Genomic DNA, 22,003 nt, shown 5'->3' with positions numbered 1-22,003 from the left:
GACTGAATTAAACCGAATCCCCAGATGATCCCGGTAGAAAATAAACACTTTTAGTATTACACATTTTACTACATCACAAAAGCTAAAACACTGATCAAACCTCTTCATCATCATCTTCATCACCTAATGTACTCATCTGCATTCAAACAGAACAGAGTTTGACTTATCTGTGGATGCCATCTTCTCCTTTTTGAAACACCTTTTTGTGTTCTTGCTTCACTTAATATTCCTCCTTCTCACTCGGGAGCTCTAACAGCCACTGCAACACTTTAATGTAATATCCTTACTGAGCGCCTGGAACCATCTAAGAGTTCATTAAGCTTATGAAGAAAGTTTAGCAAGAGAATCAAAGTGTAAATTCACATCTGAATCTGTTTAAGGATTGCTGTGACCTTCAAGTTTGGTAGCATTTCTTCTTCTCTGTGTCTATTTACAGTAGATGTGATCACTTCAGATTCATCTCCTTATTGACTGAGTCCAGAGAAATGTGTGCATCTGGATTGTAAAAGTATCTGGCTTGTTTTTCTGTGTAAACTTTGGAGGTGAAATCTATTTTTACTAGCTAGGTCAGTGATGCTACATGCAGCCTGCAGTCTGAAGGCCCCTGCTCAAGCCGCTTTGCAGGGATCAAACTAGAGACTAATAGGTGTAATTATGAACACCCCTGAGACACTGCACGTGCCTGCACACTGCTCCAGTGTCTCCAGTCATGGTGGAAATGGCAGAGCTTCACATGCTGAGCCAGCAAAAGACAGAGCGGGGCAGCAAACAGCCAGCACATGCCATCTTTTATTCCTGCCCTGGTGTAAATTGATCTGAGAGCCGAAGAACGGATCTGAGCTCTCCTCTCCGGAAATGCTCGCACTCCGTAAAAACAACAAGACACACACACACACACACACACACACACACACACACACTCACACACACACACACACATTCTTGCACTTCACACTTGAAACAGCAGAGTTACTACAGTCCAAACGCTGAGATCCAGTTTGTTTAGAGATAGAAATCTGTCAGGCAAAGCTGTAATCACGGTCAAACCTGCAAGGGAGCGACAAAGGTGACACGACTTTCTTTCCTGCGGAATGTCATGTGGTTCGGTTTACTCTGGCTCTCCGGCCTATCGGGTTTCTGCGTTGGTCTGAATGCAGCGGTTGTGCTGCACAGTGAGTCGACAACGGGGCTATTTATGACATGGGCAGCCTCCATGCTAAGCCGACACGTTCACGATGAAGCACAGCCTGACGCTTTAGTGCCTCAGCAGCAGGAAACGCAGACTGACCGGGTGATCGCTGAGGACGGCTGATCAATAATGCTTATTTGCCGGATATCAGGACAGGAGTCACAGTCTCCATCTTAGTATGTAGAGAGAAGCAAAGCATACAGGACATGCAGAGGATGAGCAGGATGAGCTAATGATGGATTTAACTACGAAAATGAATTCCAACGTGTAAATAATAATGAGACATTTGCTTCTTCTCAGTTTCAGCTCATTTAACACTTGAATCCCCTCATCACATATTTGTTCCTCAGTCTTGTGTGTGTCCTGGTCTCACGTCTGTCTCTCCTCTGGTGTCCCAATAGGAGAGGACGGCTCAGAGTCCCACGCGGAGACGCCAGGCAGCGAGGCGAGCGCAGAGAGCCGCTCCTACCAGACATGCACCAACACAGCTTTGAAGGTGCTGGGCGGTCTGCTGGTGGTGCTGTGCATCTCCTCCTCCTGGGTGGGAACCACTCAGGTGGTCAAGCTGACGTTCCAGTCGTTTTCCTGTCCCTTCTTCATCTCCTGGTTCAGCAGCAATTGGAACATCCTCCTCTTCCCCATCTACTATTCGGGACATGTGGCCACCACCCGGGAGAAGCTGACTCCCATCCAGAAATTCCGGTAAAAAAAAATTAAAATGCCGACCAAGTTTTCTTTGAATTCAGAAAGTGAAGAAAAATCCATAGTATTATGTTACAGGAACAAAGCTTCTGGCCAATTGGATTTCTCAGAATATTTGAGGCTTTTGCACATCTTAAGAAAGTGAATAGGTTGCTCGCTTGCCAATGCTCTCAAAAGCGCTTAAGTAGACAGCAGATGATCAGTGAGCTTTATCCACAGAATCAATATGAAAAAGCAAATGTATGATGGTTGCATTTGGGCTTGTCAGTGAGAAGAGAACACATTAAAGGACAGAATCAAAAGGGAGACCACTGCCAATGTCCCTGGACCTGGACCAGTTTACGAGCTCCACCAGTGGCCCCCAGAGGCCCCGAGAGGCTTTACTCCTCTTGACCAAAGTGGTTTGTCCAGCTGCCCACATGACGCACATGTGGAATAATGATCTGTGAACATGTGAACGGTCTAACTGTGCGTCTCTGTGTTGTTTTGGTCTAACAGAGAGTGTAGCAAGCTGTTTGGGGAGGACGGCATGACGCTCAAACTCTTCCTGAAGAGGACGGCTCCCTTCTCCATCCTGTGGACTCTGACCAACTATCTGTACCTCCTGGCCTTGAAGAAGCTGACGGCCACCGACGTCTCCGCGCTCTTCTGTTGCCACAAGGCCTTCGTCTTTCTCCTGTCGTGGATCGTCCTCAAGGATCGCTTCATGGGCGTCCGGGTTTGTATAAAGAGCAACCAAAGTGCAGTCTGTTCTTGTTTTGCAGACCTTGCTGATAGTTATTTGTCGCTACCTGCAGATTGTTGCTGCCATCATGGCCATCACAGGTATCGTAATGATGGCGTACGCTGATGGTTTCCACGGGGATTCCTTTGTGGGTGTGGCTTTGGCTGTGGGCTCCGCCTCCACGTCTGCTCTCTACAAGGTGAGACTTCAGCTCATATCAGCGCAGGTTGAGATGCTGATCACACTGAGAGGAAACGTTAACATTCTTCCTCCATCTTCCAGGTCCTGTTTAAGATGTTCCTGGGCAGCGCTAACCTGGGCGAGGTGGCTCACTTCCTGTCCACCATGGGCGTCTTCAACCTGGTCTTCATCTCCTGCGTGCCCCTCATCCTGTACTTCACCAAGGTAGAGCACTGGGGCTCGCTGTCGTCGTTGCCGTGGGGATACCTGTGCGGACTGGCTGGACTGTGGCTGGGTGAGTGCACACACAGCCCCAGGACGAATGAGGATCATGGTTTCACCTGTTTGTTTCCAGGAACAATGGGAAACGTTTCTGTTTACCTTTGTGCTTCTCTGCTTTCAACCTTTTTTCCCTGTCTTTCCCAGTGTTTAACATCTTGGTGCATGTGGGCGTGGTGCTGACGTACCCCATCCTCATCTCCATAGGGACGCTCCTCAGTGTGCCGGGCAACGCAGGTAGGGTCTCTTTGTGTGGATCAACTGGTGCATAACGTCACTCATTTGAAACGCATTAAATCAAATGGCTGCACACACTTTGGGATCCTCCAGGGTTCAGCAATCAGAGCCTCCATACCAAACACACTATGCAGCACATCTGCCTGGGTCCTCCTGGAGACTCGATCATCAACACACCTCAAAGGACCGCGCACCTCCTCTCTTACTGAGGGAGGATCAGGTCGCCTTGGTAACTCTTAGTGCCTGCAGACAAGACTGTCGTTAACCTGGATGAACTGTAGAATACCTGGTGTGGGCCTCAGGCTCAAGACCACAAAGACCCAGAGGAGAGAGAAGCCTACTTGTGCTGATTAGAAGCCGCATTTGCTCAGCGCCACTCATCCCCTGCAGCCTCGGTGTCCTGTGGTTTAGCTTACTTCATGTAATTAATCTCACCTTGTTTTTCCTTTTCCTGCTCCCTCCCTCCCCCCCTCCATCCCTGCTGTATTCTCTGTCTGGCTGTTCCTCTCTTTCCTGTAGCTGTGGATGTTTTGAAACATGAGGTGATCTTCAGCGTGGTGCGCCTGGCAGCAACCTGCATCATCTGCCTGGGCTTCCTGCTCCTGCTGCTGCCTGAGGAGTGGGACTCCGTCACGCTGCGCTTCCTGGCCACCATCGGCGACAAGAAGTCAGAGGAGCACGGCGAGGAGCTCACGGAGTCCAGCGTCAACACCCGCAGCCGCAGCAGAGCCAATGGCACTGTCTCCATCCCCTTGGCGTGACGTGGCTGAGTCCCACCGACATCTCGAAGCCCTTTCTGCTCTTGTTTCTCCGTCGCCCTGCCCAGGTGTTGGCGGCAGGACGATCAGGCAGGCGACAGGAAACGTCATCTTGATCTTGTCGCCAAACATCTTGGCTGTGGAGACGCATCGCTGCCTCCGCCTCAGGGCCCGTGTATGGAGTCTGCTTATTGAGAGAGGGTGGACAGTGTTATTTCTTGGAACACTCGCCCGGCCCCGCCCGGCCCCGCCCGGTCCCGTCCCTCGCACGTCCCCCAAACAAGAGTTAACTGGCCGCCGCCCCGCCCTGCTCTGCGGACTGTATTCTGTGAATATACACACCAGCAGGGCCAGTTTGGCTCAATCTATCTGTATTTATTACATTTATTTAGAGCTGTATCTATAAGAGTATTCACAATTTAAGTCTTAATGAATAGTATTATATACAAGAATGGCAGATATACTATGCGCAATGTACAGCCTCTTTTTGTTTTCTAATAAAAACCATAAAACCCACATTTATGACTTTATGAAATGTTTAAGAGCGTCAATCAGATTGTTTCAGTTATTTTTGTGACACACAGGACGTTTAATAACAACATCTTATCCAAATTACAAAACATCAGGCAAAGACAAAAGGTTGGATATCAAAGTGTGTGTGTGTGTGTGTGTGGGTCAGTAAGTAATGTGTTGATGGCCCAGCGGAAGAACAGATGGTACTGTATCATAAGTACAGTAACTGCAGTACGTGCATAATGGTGGAAAAGTATTTTTAGCCGCACTAAGTGGCATCGTTCATTCAGTATTAGTAATCTGTAAAGTGCACTGCATTGATTTATCAGAGATGACTTTGCAGAATCGTCCTTGCTATGATTTATTACACAATGCGCCGCTGTGCTGCACATAGCTGTCACTCACTCTGAGACGCACGTTCATTCCCAGCAATGACCCCGACTCTAATTCCTCCTGTGTCACAGAAACACACAATCCGTGGTAATAATGCACGTTTGGCCTGTAGCTCATAGCGCTGATCACCTGTCAGGACATTCTACTGCAGTCCCAATTCAGTCACCAGGGCGTCAGGGAGAATGAATTTCCCCATTTTTCTTGATAACTCACACTCTCACACACACACATACACACACACCGCACCAAAGAGTCTACAGCAGTGCTACGGTTTGGCATCAACGAGATGAAACCTCTAATGAAGCGTTTGCTGAGGTGACAAGTCTCAGCTAAACACTTGCAGATGGCATTTGAAAACAAATGAGCTAGAAGAAGAAGCAGAGAAATGTGTTTAAGTCCTTGCGACACCATAGTGGAGACGGGCGGCCACCCAGCTGGCTGCCGATGACCAGAGAGGAACCTCATGTAGTGGACGTGCAATAGTGTTTCAGCCAAAAATGTATGGGGTTTGGTTTTGTGAGCATTTTGAAACGAACCAGCAGGCATCAGCAGTTTCATCTGTAGGGGGTTGATGAAAGTGCTAATCGGCAATCAGCCTAATACGCCGACGATTTGTGACAGTGTTTGCAGTTTAGCTTTAGTCACTTTGTGTTCACCGCCTGAATCTCAGTTTTCCCAGAGAAACTCTCAGTCACCCGTCTCAGCTTTCCAGGAGGAAAACAACAGATCTGTTCAAGCGTTAACTCTGGAGTTACACAGTAACCAGTAGGGAGCGCTGCCATGGAAACATACCTCATTAGAATAAGAAACTAAGGTATGAAGGCGTCACAATACAATCACAATAAAAAAGCGTTTGTATAACCGCATCGGACAGAGAGAAGATTGGGAACAAACTCCTCTGATTTCCAGTCGAGAAGATCTGAAGACACCAGGATTGACTGGGGTGCAGCTAAAACACGTGGGAGACGTCAGGCGGCGAGTTTTACAGGAAGTTATTCTGTAACTGATGTTATTCGGCCGGGAGGTCACTCAGAGTCAAGCTGTGGATCTACAACAATGAACAACATTCTACCAGACTTTAGAACTTTAAATACCTGTTTCTCCGTCAGTATCTGAGCAGGACCATGGGCTCTGTAGGCTCCAGGCCCCGGGTGACGAAGGTGGCCCCTTGCAATAGCGAAGGAGCAGAAGAGGATCAGCAGCACGGCCGGCCCAAACCGCTACGGAGCCTCCCTGCTCTGGGTCAGCAGTCAGGGTCCCAGGAAGACAGGAAGACGACCCTGCCGCCCCTAAGGCAGGAAATAACACTCTCAGCACTCTCAGGTTAGTTAAACTCTTTGGCTCTATAGTTTGCACGTTTTGTTACAGTTTGTACTGTAGAGGTGACGTCTGCATGCCTGTGCTGTCAGAACCGCACATTGCAGGAAGTCTCACACCAAACCAAAGCAACAAACTGAGCATCATTCACTCTCATCCACCCAGAAGACCCAAGGTTAGCGTGAGAGATGACACGACCTTTGTTTGACCTTTAACACTCGATTTGAGTCGCCTCTGATCTGTTCAGTCCTTTACCTGGGATTCTGGGACATAATATTGCATCATCATCATCATCATCATCATTCTCTCTCCTCAGGCCCTCGCCCTTCAAACTGGCCACACGACAGCTACAAATCAGATCGCCATGGTAATAAAAATAAATAAAGTCACTGGCCTGGTGCCCTGATTGAAACGCCACCACAGAAATGTCTGTTCTATGTCTGTGTTAGGGCTGCAGAGATGGGGCTGTCCAGCAGTGCTCTCCCAGGGGGCAGATGGGACAAAGTGGCACCGGCCGACTCCTGCAGGTAAAACGTCTGGACAAAGCGTGAAAGAGTCGGAGCGCATCTCTATAACATCAATAATTCAGTTCATACATTTTTATACTGCAGGAAAAGGAAAGTATGGACCAGTGCTTTAGAGAGAGGGAGGGGTGATGGGGTGGAAAGTGTGTGTGTGTGTGTGTGTGGGCCCGTCCTGTCCCAGTGGGTCTGATTAAAGCGTCGCTGGAGTGGAAAGTAGGGTGGTCCACAGCCATGACTGGGCCTCAATGGGATCTATGTTCAGGGTATAGAGAGCAGGAAAGCCCCCACTATTAGACACACACTCACACACACACACAAAGAGGAGCAGCACCTTCACAGTCACATGATTCTTTGTATAGATTTGTTTGCTTTGAATCCACGTCTGTGACAAGAACTTGGACTTGGAATGTAATTGGAGAGCTGGAATAAAAAATAATATGTGTGATGTGTGAATGTCTGATTTTCACTTAAGGGAGGATTTCTGGAGGCACAGATCGCTTTAAGTCAACAGGCTCATCGACATCGGCGAGTCCACGTCCGACAGGCCAGAGAGCTGAGAAGACATAAGGTTGTCTACACTGCTAATGGTAGGACAGCAATTTATTGTGGAATAGATAAAGCTGATGCTCAATCACGTCTAAGATATTCCATTGGGTGATTGATTGATTGTTTGTCTTTAGTTGGCGAACCAAATACAGAGGGGGTCCAGAGAAGACTTGTGAGAAGGCCCACAGAGAGGGACATATTCTGGGACGAGACTACAGGAGAGAGATTGGATCCAAGCCGTCTCCTGGAGCCCAAACTTCTCCCAAACCTGGTCCCAAGAGGAGGACTGACCCGGGACAAACCTCTCCCGTGGACAAGACACGGGGAGAGACAGAGAATAGAGGGCCAGGGCACTACAGAAAGGGACGGCTGGGACAGAGGCTCTAAGATGGGGAGGATCACAGGTGCAGGAGGGATCTGGAGCTCTAAGCTGGAGTAAGAGCACAGTTTGCGTTTAGTAATCCGGATCAGAACACACGTAGACACACGATCGGCTAAAGCAAATTAATTAAAGTAAATCTAATTCTCTTCACAACCGATGATGTAAAATACAACTCTGCATGTCACTCTGCAGGGCTGAGTTTATGGTGCCCCCTGTGGGTGAAAGCAAAGCATAAACAGTCTGTGCATTTAATTCAGTTGTTCAGAGTTGTGACCCAAAATCAGCCAGCGTGGACAAACGCCTCGCAACATCTATTCACAACATCTGAAGACGTCCCTTTATTTCATAAAGATCTGCAGCTGAGAACAGGAAGCTGCTAACTGCGCCATCCTTCTACAAGTCGTCTCCCTGAGGCCGGCCGGCTCTTATAGAGAGACTCTGAGCGGAACTGGCCTCATCCCAAACACCTGAGGCCACGGCAGCCATCTGAAGCCCAGGCACTGTGTAGGATCACATCCCACAGCAGGGAGACCCAAAGACATTACATCATCAAACATAATACGCCAGTGGGTGAGATGAACTATTTTAATAGACTGCAGGAAACGTTCATTAACACTGAGAAGGGACCTAAATGGACTTTATCCTGCTCTACCACTGGGTGTCATTATTGGGCTATGGGATGAAGCCAAAGGAACCCCGCAGTCACAAGTTACAGTGTGTCTGTGTGTGTGTGTGTGTGTGTGTGTGTGTGTGTGTGTGTGTGTGTGTAGCGTGATCATTTGCTATGTTAAAGCTTTAACTACAGACCGTGAGTGAAGCTAGGAATCACTAATTTACGACTATAAATCTAATCTTTAGTTTGAGGATTGTATTAATTAGAGCTATAATTACTTGTTCATGTAAGGAGATAATCAAAAGTAAACAATAAAATATGTATGATTTACTACTTTTTTTTAAAGCTGCAATAGAGTTAAATGCCCGTAAGCGTGGGCTCATCCGTTTAATCAACAGAGCAAAGTCTGCCAGTGAGAGGCCAGCGAGCTCAGACCTCAGGAGCCAGACTGACCGCAGTCTGGGACACTGAGGAGCTTTAGAGCCCAAATCTTCCAACAAGAAAAATAAAAAAAACTTCTTCCTTTTCCAGTTCGCTAGCCATACATACTGGGCCTTAAAGCCAAATCGTGGCGGAGGCAGAGAGAGCCGAGAGGTCTCGGTGTCTGCCACTCTGTGCAGCCACATAAAAAGAAGGTGAAGGATGCCGTGTGAGCAATTGGTTCCAATTGACAGAGGATTGGTCATGGTCAGCCTTTCTGAGTGGAAATCCACGTGAGAATGTAGCATTTGGACCAGCGAGGGGCACAAGAGGCCAACAGCAGACAATGAGGGCACTCAGAGGAGTCTGGCGGCTGGAGACTAGCGGGGCGCAATCGCTTCTGGTTTAACCCTTCATCAACTGGTTGTTCATTGAAGTTAGTCTGTCATCTCTAAGACTTCAGGCAAGGTAATGGTAAGCGTGGGATCATTACAGAGCCAGCCCCCATAGTAGACATGTTTAAAATCATTTGTACATACGTAACAAACTGACAATTCTGTTCCAACAATACAGATCAAAGTGTTCTACATTAATTAAGAGTTAAAGCACCTTTGCAACTTCAAGAGGTGAGCGCACTGTTACCGTCCTTGTGACTTTTCCACCAATTAGCCCGCTCCCTCTGGCTGAATGGGACGGGATGCTTTTAAAGTCCCTGAGGGCCAGGGGGGTCAGCGCTCAATCTTCAGGCTGGAGAGGTTGTGTGTTTGAACTCTCCCCCTTGCTGACAGGGGAGAGGGGTTGGGGGGAGGGGGTGAAAAGAGTTGAGGGGCTAAGGGGCAAGGACTCCTGCCAGCTCTAAAGAGGAGGCTTTTGTGGCCGAGACACTGGCCAGAGCGGCCTGGCCTTTCCCCCCCTGCCTCACCCCCCTCTCCTCCAGGCTTGTAACAGCTGATGACAAGGCCCCAGCTGCTAATTATCTGGCCGATGGAGAGGCACTGAAGTGGGACTGTCAGAGCGAGAGGTGGCCATTCTGTCTGAGCAGAGAGGGCGGAGGGGAGCAGGGAAATGAGCTCAAACACACGTAAATCAATGCAAGTATTTATTATTAGCTATTCTATTTACTCATAAGGACCTCATAAAGCCCTTTCAGTCGTTCACATGTGCGTCTATGGGACATTCTGAAAAGCAGTGCTGTATTATTCATCATTCAAATCATAACAGAGAAGCAACAAATGGATTTCAAGGAGACACTACACATCCTGTACATCCCCATCAGCTTCACAGTGGAGCTGAGAGCTTCTCCACTGAAGAGCTGTTTATGCATCCACACTACAGCATCATGTGGCCGCTGGACACCGGAGCAGAGCCTGTTGAGTTCCAGATGAAGTATTCCTTGGATTTAAGTTCTCGTGCTGGAAATAAAAAACAAGAGACACGTTAAGTTTAGTTTCAGCAAAACGGGGCAAAGCGTCAAGACACTGAATCGTGAACACTCACACGTCATGATGCGCTGTTTGGATGAAGAGTAAACCTGCACCGAATGCTGATCCACGCAGCAGCCAGACAGAGTGACATCAGGCACTTTGAAATACATCTGGAGGTTAAATGTTGGAAAAAAGGCTTGTGAGTGTCAAAACTGCCGGGCTCAATCTGACAGTGTTAAACCACAACTGAACTTACTTTGATGTAGGCTGTAAGTTCTGTGCATATGGAGTCAGTGGGTCCCTGCATCGGCCCGGAGAAACTGATCCGACCGTCTAGCGTGACTTCTCGAGATTTAGGAAACTTCTGGCCTAAACGTCAGAGAAAGGAGATGCAGTCACTTAACGTTACACTTTCATTTAGACGGCTGCAGTCAAAGTGAATGTTTCCATGGATTCAGCAGAGCACGACGCGTACCGAGGCTCCAGACGAGGAGGTTCTTCTCCTTGGAGATGTCAATTTGTCCGGAGCTCACCTTCACATCCACATTACCCATTTGGTCCCTGCACAGGACAAGTTAGACCAATATCAGTTAGACCATTTACAAAATTAGATCTGCAGCATTTCTGCTCTGCCAGACGGCCCGAGAGGAACATTACAGTTTACTTTGTGTGAGAGAGTCTGACTGCAAAATGACAAAATAAAAGTACAAATGGATTCTGTCACACACGATGGAGTTGATGAGAGAGTTTGAAAGTTGGAGATTAGATTTTGGAGCGATCGTTTGGCTGTGAGGGAATTCCTTTAATCGAGTTGGTGAGCTGGAGTTGAGTTGTTATGGTGAAGCGTCATGAGCGTCATTGCACACTGCTGCTCTGTGCAATATTACTAATGCCCATGTGAGAGATTCTACACCATTTGTGGAGTTTGTCAGGGTGTATTGTTGACAGATTAAGAAAGAGCATCCAGTGTTTCTTCAGAGAATCTTAAGGATGAGACTGAATGAAGGTCTATCAGGATCAAACATATCTGGTGTTGGTTACCTGTTGAAGAAAGGCAGGTGTGCTTCACAGTACTCAAAACTGTTCTTCACACTTTCATGAAGTTTCAGGGTGACAGACGCACGCAGCTGGTTGTCTTCTTCCTTCAGCTGATAGGAGCCGAGAATGGGCGGCACAGGCACCTGATAACAAAACAGGGAATTTAAACAAGAGCCCAGATAGAAACACTGACATGATGGATTAGAAAGAGCATTGGCGTTGTGTTTTATACCTGAGATGTATAGCTGCAGAGTCTGAAAGGCTCCAGAGGAGGAGAGAAGGGGAACTTATAGGGCCCAGAGAAAGCTGAGCTATCGCAGTTATCTACACTGCTGGCAGTCAGGATACTGGAATCCAGCGAGGTGACACAGGGATGGACCAAGATGTCCTGAAGAGGTGAACCATTAGGTGGCAGTGTGAGGGTCACGGTCACATTAGGGAGCACCCCCTCCACTTCGCACTGTTGACACAAATGAAATCAGGAAGATTTAGGGAAATATACGGACGCCTACAGTCCTGTGCTTCAGCCTGTGCACTTACTTTGCACGTCACAGTGCCGTAAACGTCCCAGAGGTCCTGTCTGCTCTGGCTCCCATACTGCATAGAGCGCACCGACTCTGTCAGTGCTACGTTCACCACCGCTCTACCACGGTGCAACCCTGTCTTCCACGCTGGCTGCTTCTGGTTTCCAGCAGGGGTGGGCAGTGCCGATGTAGCAGGCGTCCCCAACTGTGGGACGTCCAGGGGCGTGCCAAGCGGACAAACCTGCAGGAGGACAGAAGGCAGCATCGCTATGCGAGAGGCCACCACTTCGCTGTCAGTCTTACTCCCAGAGCTGAGGAGAAAAGTCTGTAGGCCCGACAGGAGCGTGAGACCCTGGGAGACCGACAGCAGGCTGGACAGCGGTGGCCGTGGCTCTGGAGGGGCGTCGACCAAAGGCAAGCAAGCCAGGATGAGAGGCCCCTGAGAGACAGCCAGCACCGGCCAGAGGACTCCTTTACCAGGGCCGTCAACATGCAGCTCCAGGGCCGGAGACCGCTGGCGGTGGATGCAGTCGTCTCTGAGAGCTACATAGGGTTTGTGTGGGTCTGCCAGCCCCAGCTCAGTGAGCAGCAGCTGCAGGAAGACACTCTCCTCTGGGACAGCCACATAGGAGGACTTTGCCAGGCCCTTCCCACGGAGCTCCACTGTGGAAAACCTCCTGTGGAGTGAGACACAGGATGGAACACACAGCTGGTGACACAGCTACAAGTACATTACACTACACTTACATGGAAATGAAGTCAGCGAGTAGAGTGAAACAAAGCAGAGCGAACAATCTGGACTGGAATTGTTTTAGCGCTTCATGATTTAATTTTATTTATTTTTGGGTTGATTTGTGTGTAACTCGCTGTTGTTAATGAGGACTTAACCCCTTCGAGAATGAATAAATCAAAGTTACTAACCTAGAAAAGCGTATTGACACATTTTCTCCCTTCTCGTGAGAAATAATCCACAAAGCACGCAGACTCATTTGGCCGACAATGACGACTACTCAATCGAGAGAAAGCTCAGCTAACTACAATCTAATAATAACATATCTTAATAAATGCATGTTGTATTAGAGTTATCTGCTAAATTCGATCATTTTCCGCTGTGTTGACATTTGCCGTTTGTCACTTCCGGCTTTTGCTTCACGTGACAGACGCGGCCAATCAGCTGACATTTACGCATGCGCAGTACCCTGCTGCTATCCCCACCCTTCTCTCCCATACAGGAAGCTGGATGCTAACCAGCTAGCTGTCAACAAAGGGTCCAAACTGCACCAAACCAGCAAATCCATGCAGAAGTCGGCAGCGGCTCCAGCTCTCGGCCCCTTCGCCTAAACTGCACCGCACGCCGGCACCGCCTGCGATCAAACATGGCGACGACCGCTCAGCTGTTCGAGGTAAAGAATGACTGCACTGCACCGCTAGCCGGATAGCAGAATGGCTAGCTAGCGCGTCTTTCTCTGAGAATAATAGTGGGAGAATAATAATATTTGTAACAGCCGAGTAGCACAGCTGTTACGCCGTACAGGGTAGAAACAACGATGGGGGAGAAATTATGTGTGTAACTTTAAATGGAATCTAAAATGGCAGCGTTATTGGCTGTCATTGTCCCGTTATAAGGCTCATACACGGTGTGAGCTGTCATGGAGTCTGTTCAGGTGACGGCTCCTCTCTGCTGGTGCTAATCAGAGCTGCTGTGACTCTCTAACCCGCTTTAGGAGCCCTTCGATGCGGACGAATACATCGAGCGGCTGGCGTGGAGGACTCCTGGAGGAGGCTCTAAAGGAGGAGCGGAGGCGTTTGACCCCAAAAGGTACCGTGACCCCAGACCCTTGAGCATCACGCTACTGAAACACTGTCACTCTCCCAGGCCATGACATCATCCTGAAGAGTGAGCCGCAGTGATTGAGGGTTAACCCTTTCACCGTCACAAAGTACTGGATTACATAAACATGCATAATTTATGTAAATGTGTCTAATTAGTTTTGTTATTTAGTTTGAAACAGAACTTAATTGCCCATCATTACATGAGAACACATTTCATACCCAGATTTGTTTATATTAACATTTTAAACAGGCACAGCAGCTTTCCACCAACGTCCATCTGTGTAATACAATTCAATTCTATAATATTTAATAATCTATAATAATTCAAAGTCTCAGTGATCAATATAACTTAAGTTTTTAAAGGCCAATAACCAACAAAGTATCTTTTGTTTTCTTTCACCTCCGTACTCTGTGAGGTTCATGTCATTGTTCTTAAGATCAAAGAATAAAGATCACAGCTTTGTTCTGGCTTTTAAAACAGAATCAGGTCGGATGTTTGAAGACTTTCTAACTCGCATGTCTGTAAATATGAAGTATGAATTATTTATATTCAGCCGTCAGTGTCAACTCAGTCAATTCCCCCTCTAAAATCCCTCCCAGTCTTTTTCCAGGATAATGGTCTTACTGATTGTTGAGTGGGGAGGAAAAAACGAAAAATTAATTTAAATAAGGAAAAAAGTTTCTTTGCTCGGCATTTCCGCCATTTGTTGTTATGTTTACACTTGGGGGAGCCGACTTCTTTCTTGTAAGCAGAAATGCAGTGCGGTTGAGCCACACAGGAGATCCGTCCCTCCTTATCTTCGTCCCCCACAAAACTGTTGCTGCCACACGCTTGGAGGCTCTTAGCCAGGAGAGTCAGAGACAACATATCTGTGGAGGCCACCACACTGAGTCACCAGCCCGGCTACGTGTATCTATTGGAAAGGGATGGGAGATGTCTTTAAGCTGTAGCCGGTGCTGAGGGAATTAGTCAAGAGATTATACACTCATCATTTTGGGATGTTTCCTACGCCGTGAAATGTGGTGCTGACTTAGAACATTTGCTCTGTAGTCCTGATGGCACTTAAAATGCAGCTGACGAAGCTGCTAGTTTTCAGAGCTTCTTAAGTCTGGGGACCCAGGAATTAAACACCCAGCACTATTCTGTAACTATTAACTATAAGAGTTAGATCAGTGCGGCAGATTTAACCTTCACTTCCCAATTACTCCTCCAGACCCGGAGCGTTTCTTTTCTCTGTTGTTGTTTATTATTCCTGTTGCTTATGATGATGTCAACTTTTGGATTCTCAAACCTTCTCTCGTCTCCCACAGGCTGCTGGAAGAGTTTGAGAACCACATAGAAGAGCTGAAGCAACTGGATGAGAAGATCCAGCGGCGGGTGGAGAAGCTGGAGCATCAGTGTCACCGCGAGGCCAAAGAGTTTGCACACAAAGTGCAGGACCTGCAAAGGAGCAACCAGGTGGGATGAACGCCAGAGACGCTCCTCAATCTGTCACTCACGTTCCAGCTCGTCTCGTTTGACATCCCATTTCCCTTTTTCCCTCTCAGGTGGCCTTTCAGCATTTCCAGGAGCTTGACGAGCACATCAGCTACGTGGCAACCAAGGTTTGTCACCTTGGCGACCAGCTGGAGGGGGTCAACACGCCCCGACAGAGGGCCGTGGAAGCTCAGCGCCTGATGACCTACTTCAACGAGTTCTTGGACGGAGAGCTGCGCAGTGACGTCTTCAACAACCCAGACAAGGTAGGAACGCCGCAGGCAAGAGGGAATAACATGAAACAGTCTGCTGCATGTCAACACGCTCATGTCGGCCATAACTTCCTTCACTTTGGCTTTGTAGGAGTGAGAATATGTAGCTGCTGTCTTTGTGTCACGTTACAACAGGAAGCAGCTTGATAGTAAATGTGCTCTTTTGCTCAGTCCCTGCCTCCATTGAGACCCTGGAAAGTTTGCGTTTGCTCAGCGGTAAAGTGCCGCGGCGAGATGCGGATGCTTCAGATTAATCTGTGCGAGCGGGAGCGTCATTAGAGGAAGCGGAGCCGCGGGTCTAGGGGGGTCAATCCCAGAGACGGGAGCCGGAGATGGGGCTTGGTTTCTGGAGAGGCGTGCAGGAATATCTGTCCAGATTCTCTCTTTCCCGAGCCGAGCATACCTCCAGACAAGGGGGAAGTGGAAAGCTGCAAGTGAATAGCTGAAGGGGGATGGCTTTGCTAATCCTTCTGAAAGGGAGGGCTGGGCCGCCAGCGTGGAGACAAGTGCTGCTAAACCCTGACTGCAGGGAGACGGCTACATTACTTACATGGGATTTAGCTAATCTTAGCTGGGGGACAGATACTTAGAAAACCTTCGCCGAGCAGAAAGGCTGGATCCTCCTCACGGGAGCACAGTAATGATGTTAGCTGAGGCAGGCATCCGCGGGAACAGAGGAGTTGCGGACGGCGGGCCTTTCGCCGGTCTGGGGCTTTTTTTTTTTTTTTTCTTCAGCGAGCGTGTATGTCAGGAGGAGAGGAGGAGGAGGGGGGGCTCTCAACAGGGCCCCCATTTTTTAGCAAGATATCCCTGGCCGGACAGATTATTGAAGGCGATTTAGGCTCCTGTGGGATTACAGCCCCATTCAGAAAAGACTCGCCAATAAAGAGTCGGATGTGCCGCTAAGTCAGGACTGCTGCTGCTGCTGCTGCCGATGCCCAGGTGAGCGCCGCCTGTTTGTTATCAGCTGCCTGTCCGACATGAGGAAGAGGAGGAGGGACACTTTAAGATGATGATCCCCCCGCCTCTCCCCACCTCAAGTGCAGACATCGCCGGCGGCCTGCCTGCTTTCTGTCGAGGTGTCCACCTCTCACACTCCTCTCCTGGTCTCGCTGCCTTCCTTTTTCCTCTCATGACATCGCCTCTCTCTCACTCTCTCTCTCTCTCTCTCTCTTTCAGATTAAGGAGGCCGCTGATATCATTCAGAAGCTTCATCTCATAGCTCAGGAGCTGCCGTTCGACAGGTGAGTCAGGCGTCCTGCAGCTTTAGAGCCTCTGGATGTGCATTAGTCGTGTCATCCTTGTGTTATGATGACCTAAAGTGCCTTCAGTAGCATAGAGAGTCTTGAATTAACACACATCCACCTTTAACCTGATTTCCGATCGTATCCTTAATGACTTCATTCTGTTTGTCTGGCAGATTTTCTGATGTAAAGGCAAAGATTGCAAGTGAGTCCACCGAGTCATCTCTGATCAGGAACACAATCAAAGCTAGAAATGAAAAGATGATTTAGTGTGTGTGTGTGTGTGTGTTTGTGATGCAGGTAAGTACCACGACCTGGAGCGCCAGCTGATCCAGGAGTTCACCGCCGCTCAGCGCAGGGGTGAGATCGGGCGGATGCGGGAGGTGGCAGCGGTTCTCTTACATTTCAAGGTGACCTCAACGTCGATCACGACCTTTGGAATGATCGCTGAGACTGATGGGTAAAATGACACGTGTGGTCTTTTGTTAAACAGGGCTACGCTCACTGTGTGGACGTCTACATCAAGCAGTGTCAGGAGGTGAGTGTGGTACTTTAGACGTGCGTGCTTCTCACCCGCTGACCCCCTCAGACTCTGGGGTTAACCGCTCGCCCGCTCTCTCTCCCCTAGGGGGCGTACCTGAGGAACGACGTGTTCGAGGACACGGCCGTTCTCTGCCAGCGGGTCAACAAGCAGGTGGGCGAGGTCTTCAGCAGCCCAGAGACCGTCATGGCCAAACTCATCCAGAACATCTTTGAGAACAAACTGCAGGTATGGTCACAGCTTCTCCTTTATTCCTCTCGTCTGTAAACCTGAGCCTCACCCAGCTTACGTCTTCAGGCCCACGTGAAGGAGAAACTGGACGAGACTCGGCAAACAGATGTGGAGCAGTACCTCAAGAACCTCTACGACCTTTACACCAGGTGAGCAGCTGGTTTACTTCACTTTGATCACTTTGTCGTCTCCTTTATCCTTTTCACCGTGCGCCCTTGTTCCCCCTGCAGGACCACGACTTTGGCCACCAAGCTGGCGGAGTTCAACCTGGGCTCGGACAAGCACACCTTCCTGTCCAAGCTGATCAAGAGCATCTTCTCTGCTTACCTGGAGAGTTACATCGACATGGAGAGGGAGTACCTCCGCAGCCGCGGCGCCTTGATCCTGCAGCGTTACTACGACTCCAAGAACCACCAGAAACGCCCCATCGGCACCGGCAGGTGAGAGCGGGTGGAGTTCTTTAAGATTAGCTCACATAGGATGTTTCACGATGTAATCCGAGGCTCTGTCCTCCTGCAGCATTCAGGAGCTGAAGGAGCGGATCAGGCAGCGCACCAACCTGCCGCTGGGTCCCAGCATCGACACACACGGGGAGACGTTTCTGTCTCAGGAGGTGGTGGTCAACCTGCTGCAGGAGACGCGTCACGCCTTTGAGAGATGCCACAGGGTGAGGACACGAGCTCCAGTCAGGAAGGGACCCAGGGTTTTTAGAAAAGATTGAAAGCTTCACTGTTCCTGTGTCTGTTTTGTGGTCATTCAGCTCTCGGATCCGTCCGACCTGCCCAAGAACGCCTTCTCCATCTTCCTGCTGCTGGTTGAGCATCTGTGTGTGGACCACATCGACTACGCACTGGAGATCGGCCTGTCAGGTACGACATCACACTCAATCTACAAAGGAAGTTCACAGAATTTCTTCACATTTCTGTACAGGGCCACAGAATATGTATCTATACGTTGTATTTCTATAGTTTAGTTGACCTTCTACTCTTCTCTCTTCTCTACAGCTATTCCCTCTGCAGACGCCAAAAACGCCAACCTGTACTTCCTGGATGTGGTGCAGCAGGCCAACACCATCTTCCATCTGTTCGACAAGCAATTCAACGACCACCTCATGCCTCTAATCAGGTCGGTTAAGGGGTTAAACGGCTCAAACTGCGTTATCACGTCTATAGAACAGCGTTAAAGGGAGACTTCTGACTTAACCCTCTGTGGTCTCCGTCCTCAGCTCGTCTCCAAAGATGACGGAGTGCCTGCACAAGAAGAAAGAGGTGATTGAGCAGATGGAGGTGAAGCTGGACACGGGAATCGACAGGTGAGTGTTGTGACTGAAGGCGTCCTCACACCTGACCTGTGAAATCATCACTAATGGAGGCTGAACGTGTGGCTTTGACAAACAGAACCCTGAACTGCATGGGAGGACAGATGAAGCACATCCTGGCCACGGAACAGAAGAAGACCGACTTCAGGCCGGAGGACGAGAACAACGTGATGATCCAGTACACTGCGGTGAGGTCGCCGCCTCCGGCAGAATGTTGGCATGGAAACAGGTTACAAAGAGAACTAACAAGTCCCCCCTTCCCCCCCGCAGGCCTGCTCCAAGGTGTGTGCCTACGTGAGTCGGCAGGTGGAGCACGTGAGGAAGTCCATGGACGGGAAGAACGTGGACACGGTGCTGACGGAGCTGGGCGTCCGATTCCACCGGCTCATCCACGAGCACCTGCAGCAGTACAGCTACAGCTCCATGGGGGGCATGCTGGCCATCTGTGACGTGGCCGAATACCGACGGTGCGCCAAGGACTTCAGGGTGAGCGGGGAGCGACCGGGGATTGGGCTCCAGAAGGCTGCAGAGGTTTAACTTATAGATCTGCATTCACGCCAGGTGTTTGAAAGTAAAACGTTCTCCGTTCTTCTTCTTCTTCTTCTAGGTCCCTCTGGTGCTGCAGCTCTTCGACACACTCCACGCCCTCTGCAACCTCCTCGTGGTCGCCCCGGACAACCTGAAGCAGGTGTGCTCGGGGGAGCAGCTCACCAGCCTGGACCGCAACCTCCTGCACGCCTTCGTCCAGCTGCGGGCCGACTACCGCTCGTCCAGACTGGGCCGGCACTTCAGTTAATGACCGACCCGACCCGACCCGACCTGACGCCCCCCTCCCCCCCTCCGTCCAGTCGCTCGGCTCTCCCAGGCTTTTGGCGGTGAACGCCATCCGTCTGTCCCCCCCCTTGCGTACAAACACTTCCTGGGCTCTGCTTCATGGAGGCAAAGACACTCTGCTCCTGTGAATGTGGGATTTGTGCATTTTACCTTTGTTCTGTTTCCATGATTGCTTTTTGTCTGTCGACTTGAGATTTCTTTTAAATACTAATCTATCATCGATCCAAAAAGCTAAATCATATTATCAGTAAATATTGTTTTGTTTTTGCGCTTCTGACTGTAAAAAGCTAAAGACTTTATTGTGCCAAATATGAATTCTATGGCTGCGCCCCCGTGCACAAGAACACACTGCTGCTCGCCGCTGAAAGAGAGGACTGCAGGCAGACGGCTCCCACAGACCACGAGACCCAGCTCCGTCTGGTCCCACACATGACCACGTCTCTGACCTCTGACCTCCAACCACAGAGCCAGAGGTCAGAGGGGCCATCACCAACAAGTGTGATCGGGTCTGAGAACGGCTCTGGAGCTGTGGGTGGTCCCGCTCGGGCTCAGACCACCGACGTTATGTGTGTGTGTGTGTGTCGCTGTAATTTGCACGGATCGACACTTCCCTTGCCCCCCGATGACGTCGCCGAGTCATCCGGTCCCTCCCGCAGTGTTTCAGGGTCGGGACACGACGAGGGGAACGTGTCGTGCGGTTGATTTAAAGCGAGCAAAAGTATCGGACTTCTTTGAAATCCCCTGAGACTTTCTGCTGAGCACAGCTGTTCCCTCTGTAGTGCTGTTTACCTTCAATCAGTCACTTATTAAAATGTGTTGCATTTTATCGCCGTCCCTTGTATGAATGTCCTTGACAAGTTTAGGCTGAGTTGTGTGTCTGTGTGTGTGTGAATGTCACTCTCAAAGGCAGATAAAGCGCCGGCCCTCCTCTGTGCAAGTCATCAAGTATTCATGGGAATTCTTGCCACCAGAGTAAAGTTCTCTCTCTCTCTCTCTCTCCCTGTCTCCCTCTCTCGCTCGCTCTCCCGGAGACTTCAGGAAGTGAGCGGAGCCAGAGAGGATTAGATATCTACCAGTTGATGAATTGTGTGCAGTAGTCATGGACTGTGTGAGCGGCCCGGGGAGATAGAGACGCCTGAGAGCTCGGTTCCGGCTCCGGCTGGTTGGCGTCGTGCAGTAAGCACACACGCCACTGTGCAAATTCAAACAACGTAATTAATTAGGCTAATATTAATATTATCAATGCCACATGAATTCAATTCTCTCAGCCCCTAATCACAACTGGATAACTTGTAAAAATTATTTTGTTAGGCCTCGAAGCAAACACTGGGCCTTTTCCAAACATTCGAAAACTATTTGCTTTCGCCGCGATTAACGGGCGCGGCACAGGAAGGGGATGGGGAGCGGAGGGGCCCGGCCAGGGACGATAAGTGGCGGTGCAGAGACGGAGGCAGGAGCCCCAGGGACCCCCGGCACGGGCAGATGGAAGGAGTGGGTGGGGGTGTTTTATTTTGAGGGGGGGTGAGTGTTTGAGCAGGTGGAGGGGATTAGAGACACTGTCAACACTGTAGCGCTGGATAAGACTGTCCTCTCTGTACCTCGTCAGTTTGAGCGCCGCCTGCACACACACACGCACACACACACACACACACACACACACGTGTAAGGACACTAATGTGCACAAACTCTGGGGCGTCAGAGCAGAAGAGAAGTTCCTGTTCCACTTGTAACACCGTCGCTTGTCCTGGAAACTCCATCACTCCACTCCAGACTCCAACGTTTCAATTTCTATATTAATTTAAACCTTTTCACACACTCTTTCCCTCATTTACAGATTTTGTATGTAAATGAGAGTACAGATTCTAAGAATTCTGCCGCTGAAGACCCAATTCATTCTGATTTCAGGACCTAAATCTCTCCCGCTCTGCCTCTGCCTCTGCCTCTGCCTCTGCCTCTGCCTCTGCCTCTGCCTCTGCCTCTGCCTCTGCCTGGGCCGGGCCCTCCCTCTGCCTCCTGGAGCACTGACAATAAAGCATTACAGCAGTCAATCCATGTCAACAACAGCTTTGCTTAATTCCCGCTAAACACGTTTTTAAACTAAATCTTCACCTAATGATGCATAATGATTTGCTCTTTAGCGTGCTGGCGGCTTGTATCAATTTCGCCGGTTGAATTTTTTTTTTTTTTTCTAGCCGCCATCAGTGAGGATGACTCAGGTGGCGTCGCTGCAGCCAGACTGGGAGGGAATTAAGGAACTCCCTGCTAAAATGAGTCAGGTAATTCTCCTGCACGCCGCTCTGTGTGGCCGGCGTTCATACGGAGGTGGAAAAGTCCTCCGCTTGGACTCAATTTGTGCATCAATGCAATAGCTGTGATTAGTGTCAAAAGCTTTTAGCGGTAAACCAAGCGCGACTACAATAAAGGCCGTGCAGTTGTGTTGCTGAATGGTTGCAAATCCTGGAGCACCTGCGGTCCCTTTCACACCCGATT

The 22,003-nt window shown here is 49.5% G+C and overlaps 3 protein-coding genes across 3 annotated transcripts in view; 2 read left to right on the top strand and 1 right to left on the bottom strand.

Moving 5' to 3' along the window:
• slc35f4 (solute carrier family 35 member F4) overlaps positions 1-4,072 on the top strand; it is a 19,815-nt gene extending 15,743 nt beyond the window's left edge. Inside the window, exons 2-7 of the mRNA XM_076167750.1 lie at positions 1,591-1,891; positions 2,390-2,609; positions 2,689-2,814; positions 2,898-3,090; positions 3,222-3,311; positions 3,831-4,072. Of these exons, the coding sequence (XP_076023865.1) occupies positions 1,591-1,891; positions 2,390-2,609; positions 2,689-2,814; positions 2,898-3,090; positions 3,222-3,311; positions 3,831-4,072 (1,172 nt within the window). The remainder of the gene's footprint in view (positions 1-1,590; positions 1,892-2,389; positions 2,610-2,688; positions 2,815-2,897; positions 3,091-3,221; positions 3,312-3,830) is intronic.
• A 5,791-nt stretch (positions 4,073-9,863) lies between these two features.
• Positions 9,864-12,981, bottom strand: ap5m1 (adaptor related protein complex 5 subunit mu 1). The gene is made up of 8 exons (XM_076167745.1): positions 12,685-12,981; positions 11,780-12,440; positions 11,472-11,699; positions 11,243-11,382; positions 10,677-10,762; positions 10,458-10,570; positions 10,275-10,371; positions 9,864-10,189 (listed from the first exon to the last, which is right to left on the bottom strand). The coding sequence occupies exons 1-8, from the start codon at positions 12,750-12,752 to the stop codon at positions 10,107-10,109; spliced, it is 1,476 nt and encodes a 491-aa protein (XP_076023860.1). The 5' UTR covers positions 12,753-12,981; the 3' UTR covers positions 9,864-10,106.
• Positions 12,982-12,992: 11 nt separating this feature from the next.
• On the top strand, positions 12,993-20,339 carry exoc5 (exocyst complex component 5). The gene is made up of 18 exons (XM_076167743.1): positions 12,993-13,166; positions 13,488-13,582; positions 14,908-15,055; positions 15,145-15,339; positions 16,525-16,589; positions 16,766-16,794; positions 16,890-16,999; positions 17,083-17,127; positions 17,218-17,358; positions 17,428-17,510; positions 17,592-17,801; positions 17,881-18,028; positions 18,122-18,230; positions 18,366-18,486; positions 18,587-18,673; positions 18,759-18,867; positions 18,950-19,165; positions 19,287-20,339. Exons 1-18 carry the CDS (start codon positions 13,140-13,142, stop codon positions 19,473-19,475), a joined length of 2,127 nt encoding a protein of 708 aa, XP_076023858.1. The 5' UTR covers positions 12,993-13,139; the 3' UTR covers positions 19,476-20,339.
• Positions 20,340-22,003: the final 1,664 nt, after the last annotated feature.

The sequence above is a fragment of the Genypterus blacodes genome, unplaced genomic scaffold, assembly GCF_046128005.1.
Source record: "Genypterus blacodes isolate CSIRO-AG114 ecotype Tasmania unplaced genomic scaffold, CSIRO-AGI_Gbla_v1 ptg000171l_1, whole genome shotgun sequence".
In the NCBI taxonomy this organism is placed as follows: Eukaryota; Metazoa; Chordata; class Actinopteri; order Ophidiiformes; family Ophidiidae; genus Genypterus; species Genypterus blacodes.
This window is presented reverse-complemented; position numbering and strand designations above follow the sequence as displayed.

What these genes read in the sequence shown, in the direction of transcription:
- ap5m1 (XM_076167745.1), bottom strand. Translation starts at nt 12,752, where the DNA reads ATGAGTCTGCGTGCTTTGTGGATTATTTCTCACGAGAAGGGAGAAAAT. An exon ending in ACGGCACTGTGACGTGCAAA is followed by an intron (nt 11,700 to 11,779) that starts GTAAGTGCACAG and finishes TTGTGTCAACAG; the next exon opens with TGCGAAGTGGAGGGGGTGCT. An exon ending in TCTGCAGCTATACATCTCAG is followed by an intron (nt 11,383 to 11,471) that starts GTATAAAACACA and finishes TTTTGTTATCAG; the next exon opens with GTGCCTGTGCCGCCCATTCT.
- exoc5 (XM_076167743.1), top strand. Translation starts at nt 13,140, where the DNA reads ATGGCGACGACCGCTCAGCTGTTCGAG. An exon ending in ACTGGAGATCGGCCTGTCAG is followed by an intron (nt 18,231 to 18,365) that starts GTACGACATCAC and finishes TCTTCTCTACAG; the next exon opens with CTATTCCCTCTGCAGACGCC. An exon ending in GGTGCGCCAAGGACTTCAGG is followed by an intron (nt 19,166 to 19,286) that starts GTGAGCGGGGAG and finishes TTCTTCTTCTAG; the next exon opens with GTCCCTCTGGTGCTGCAGCT.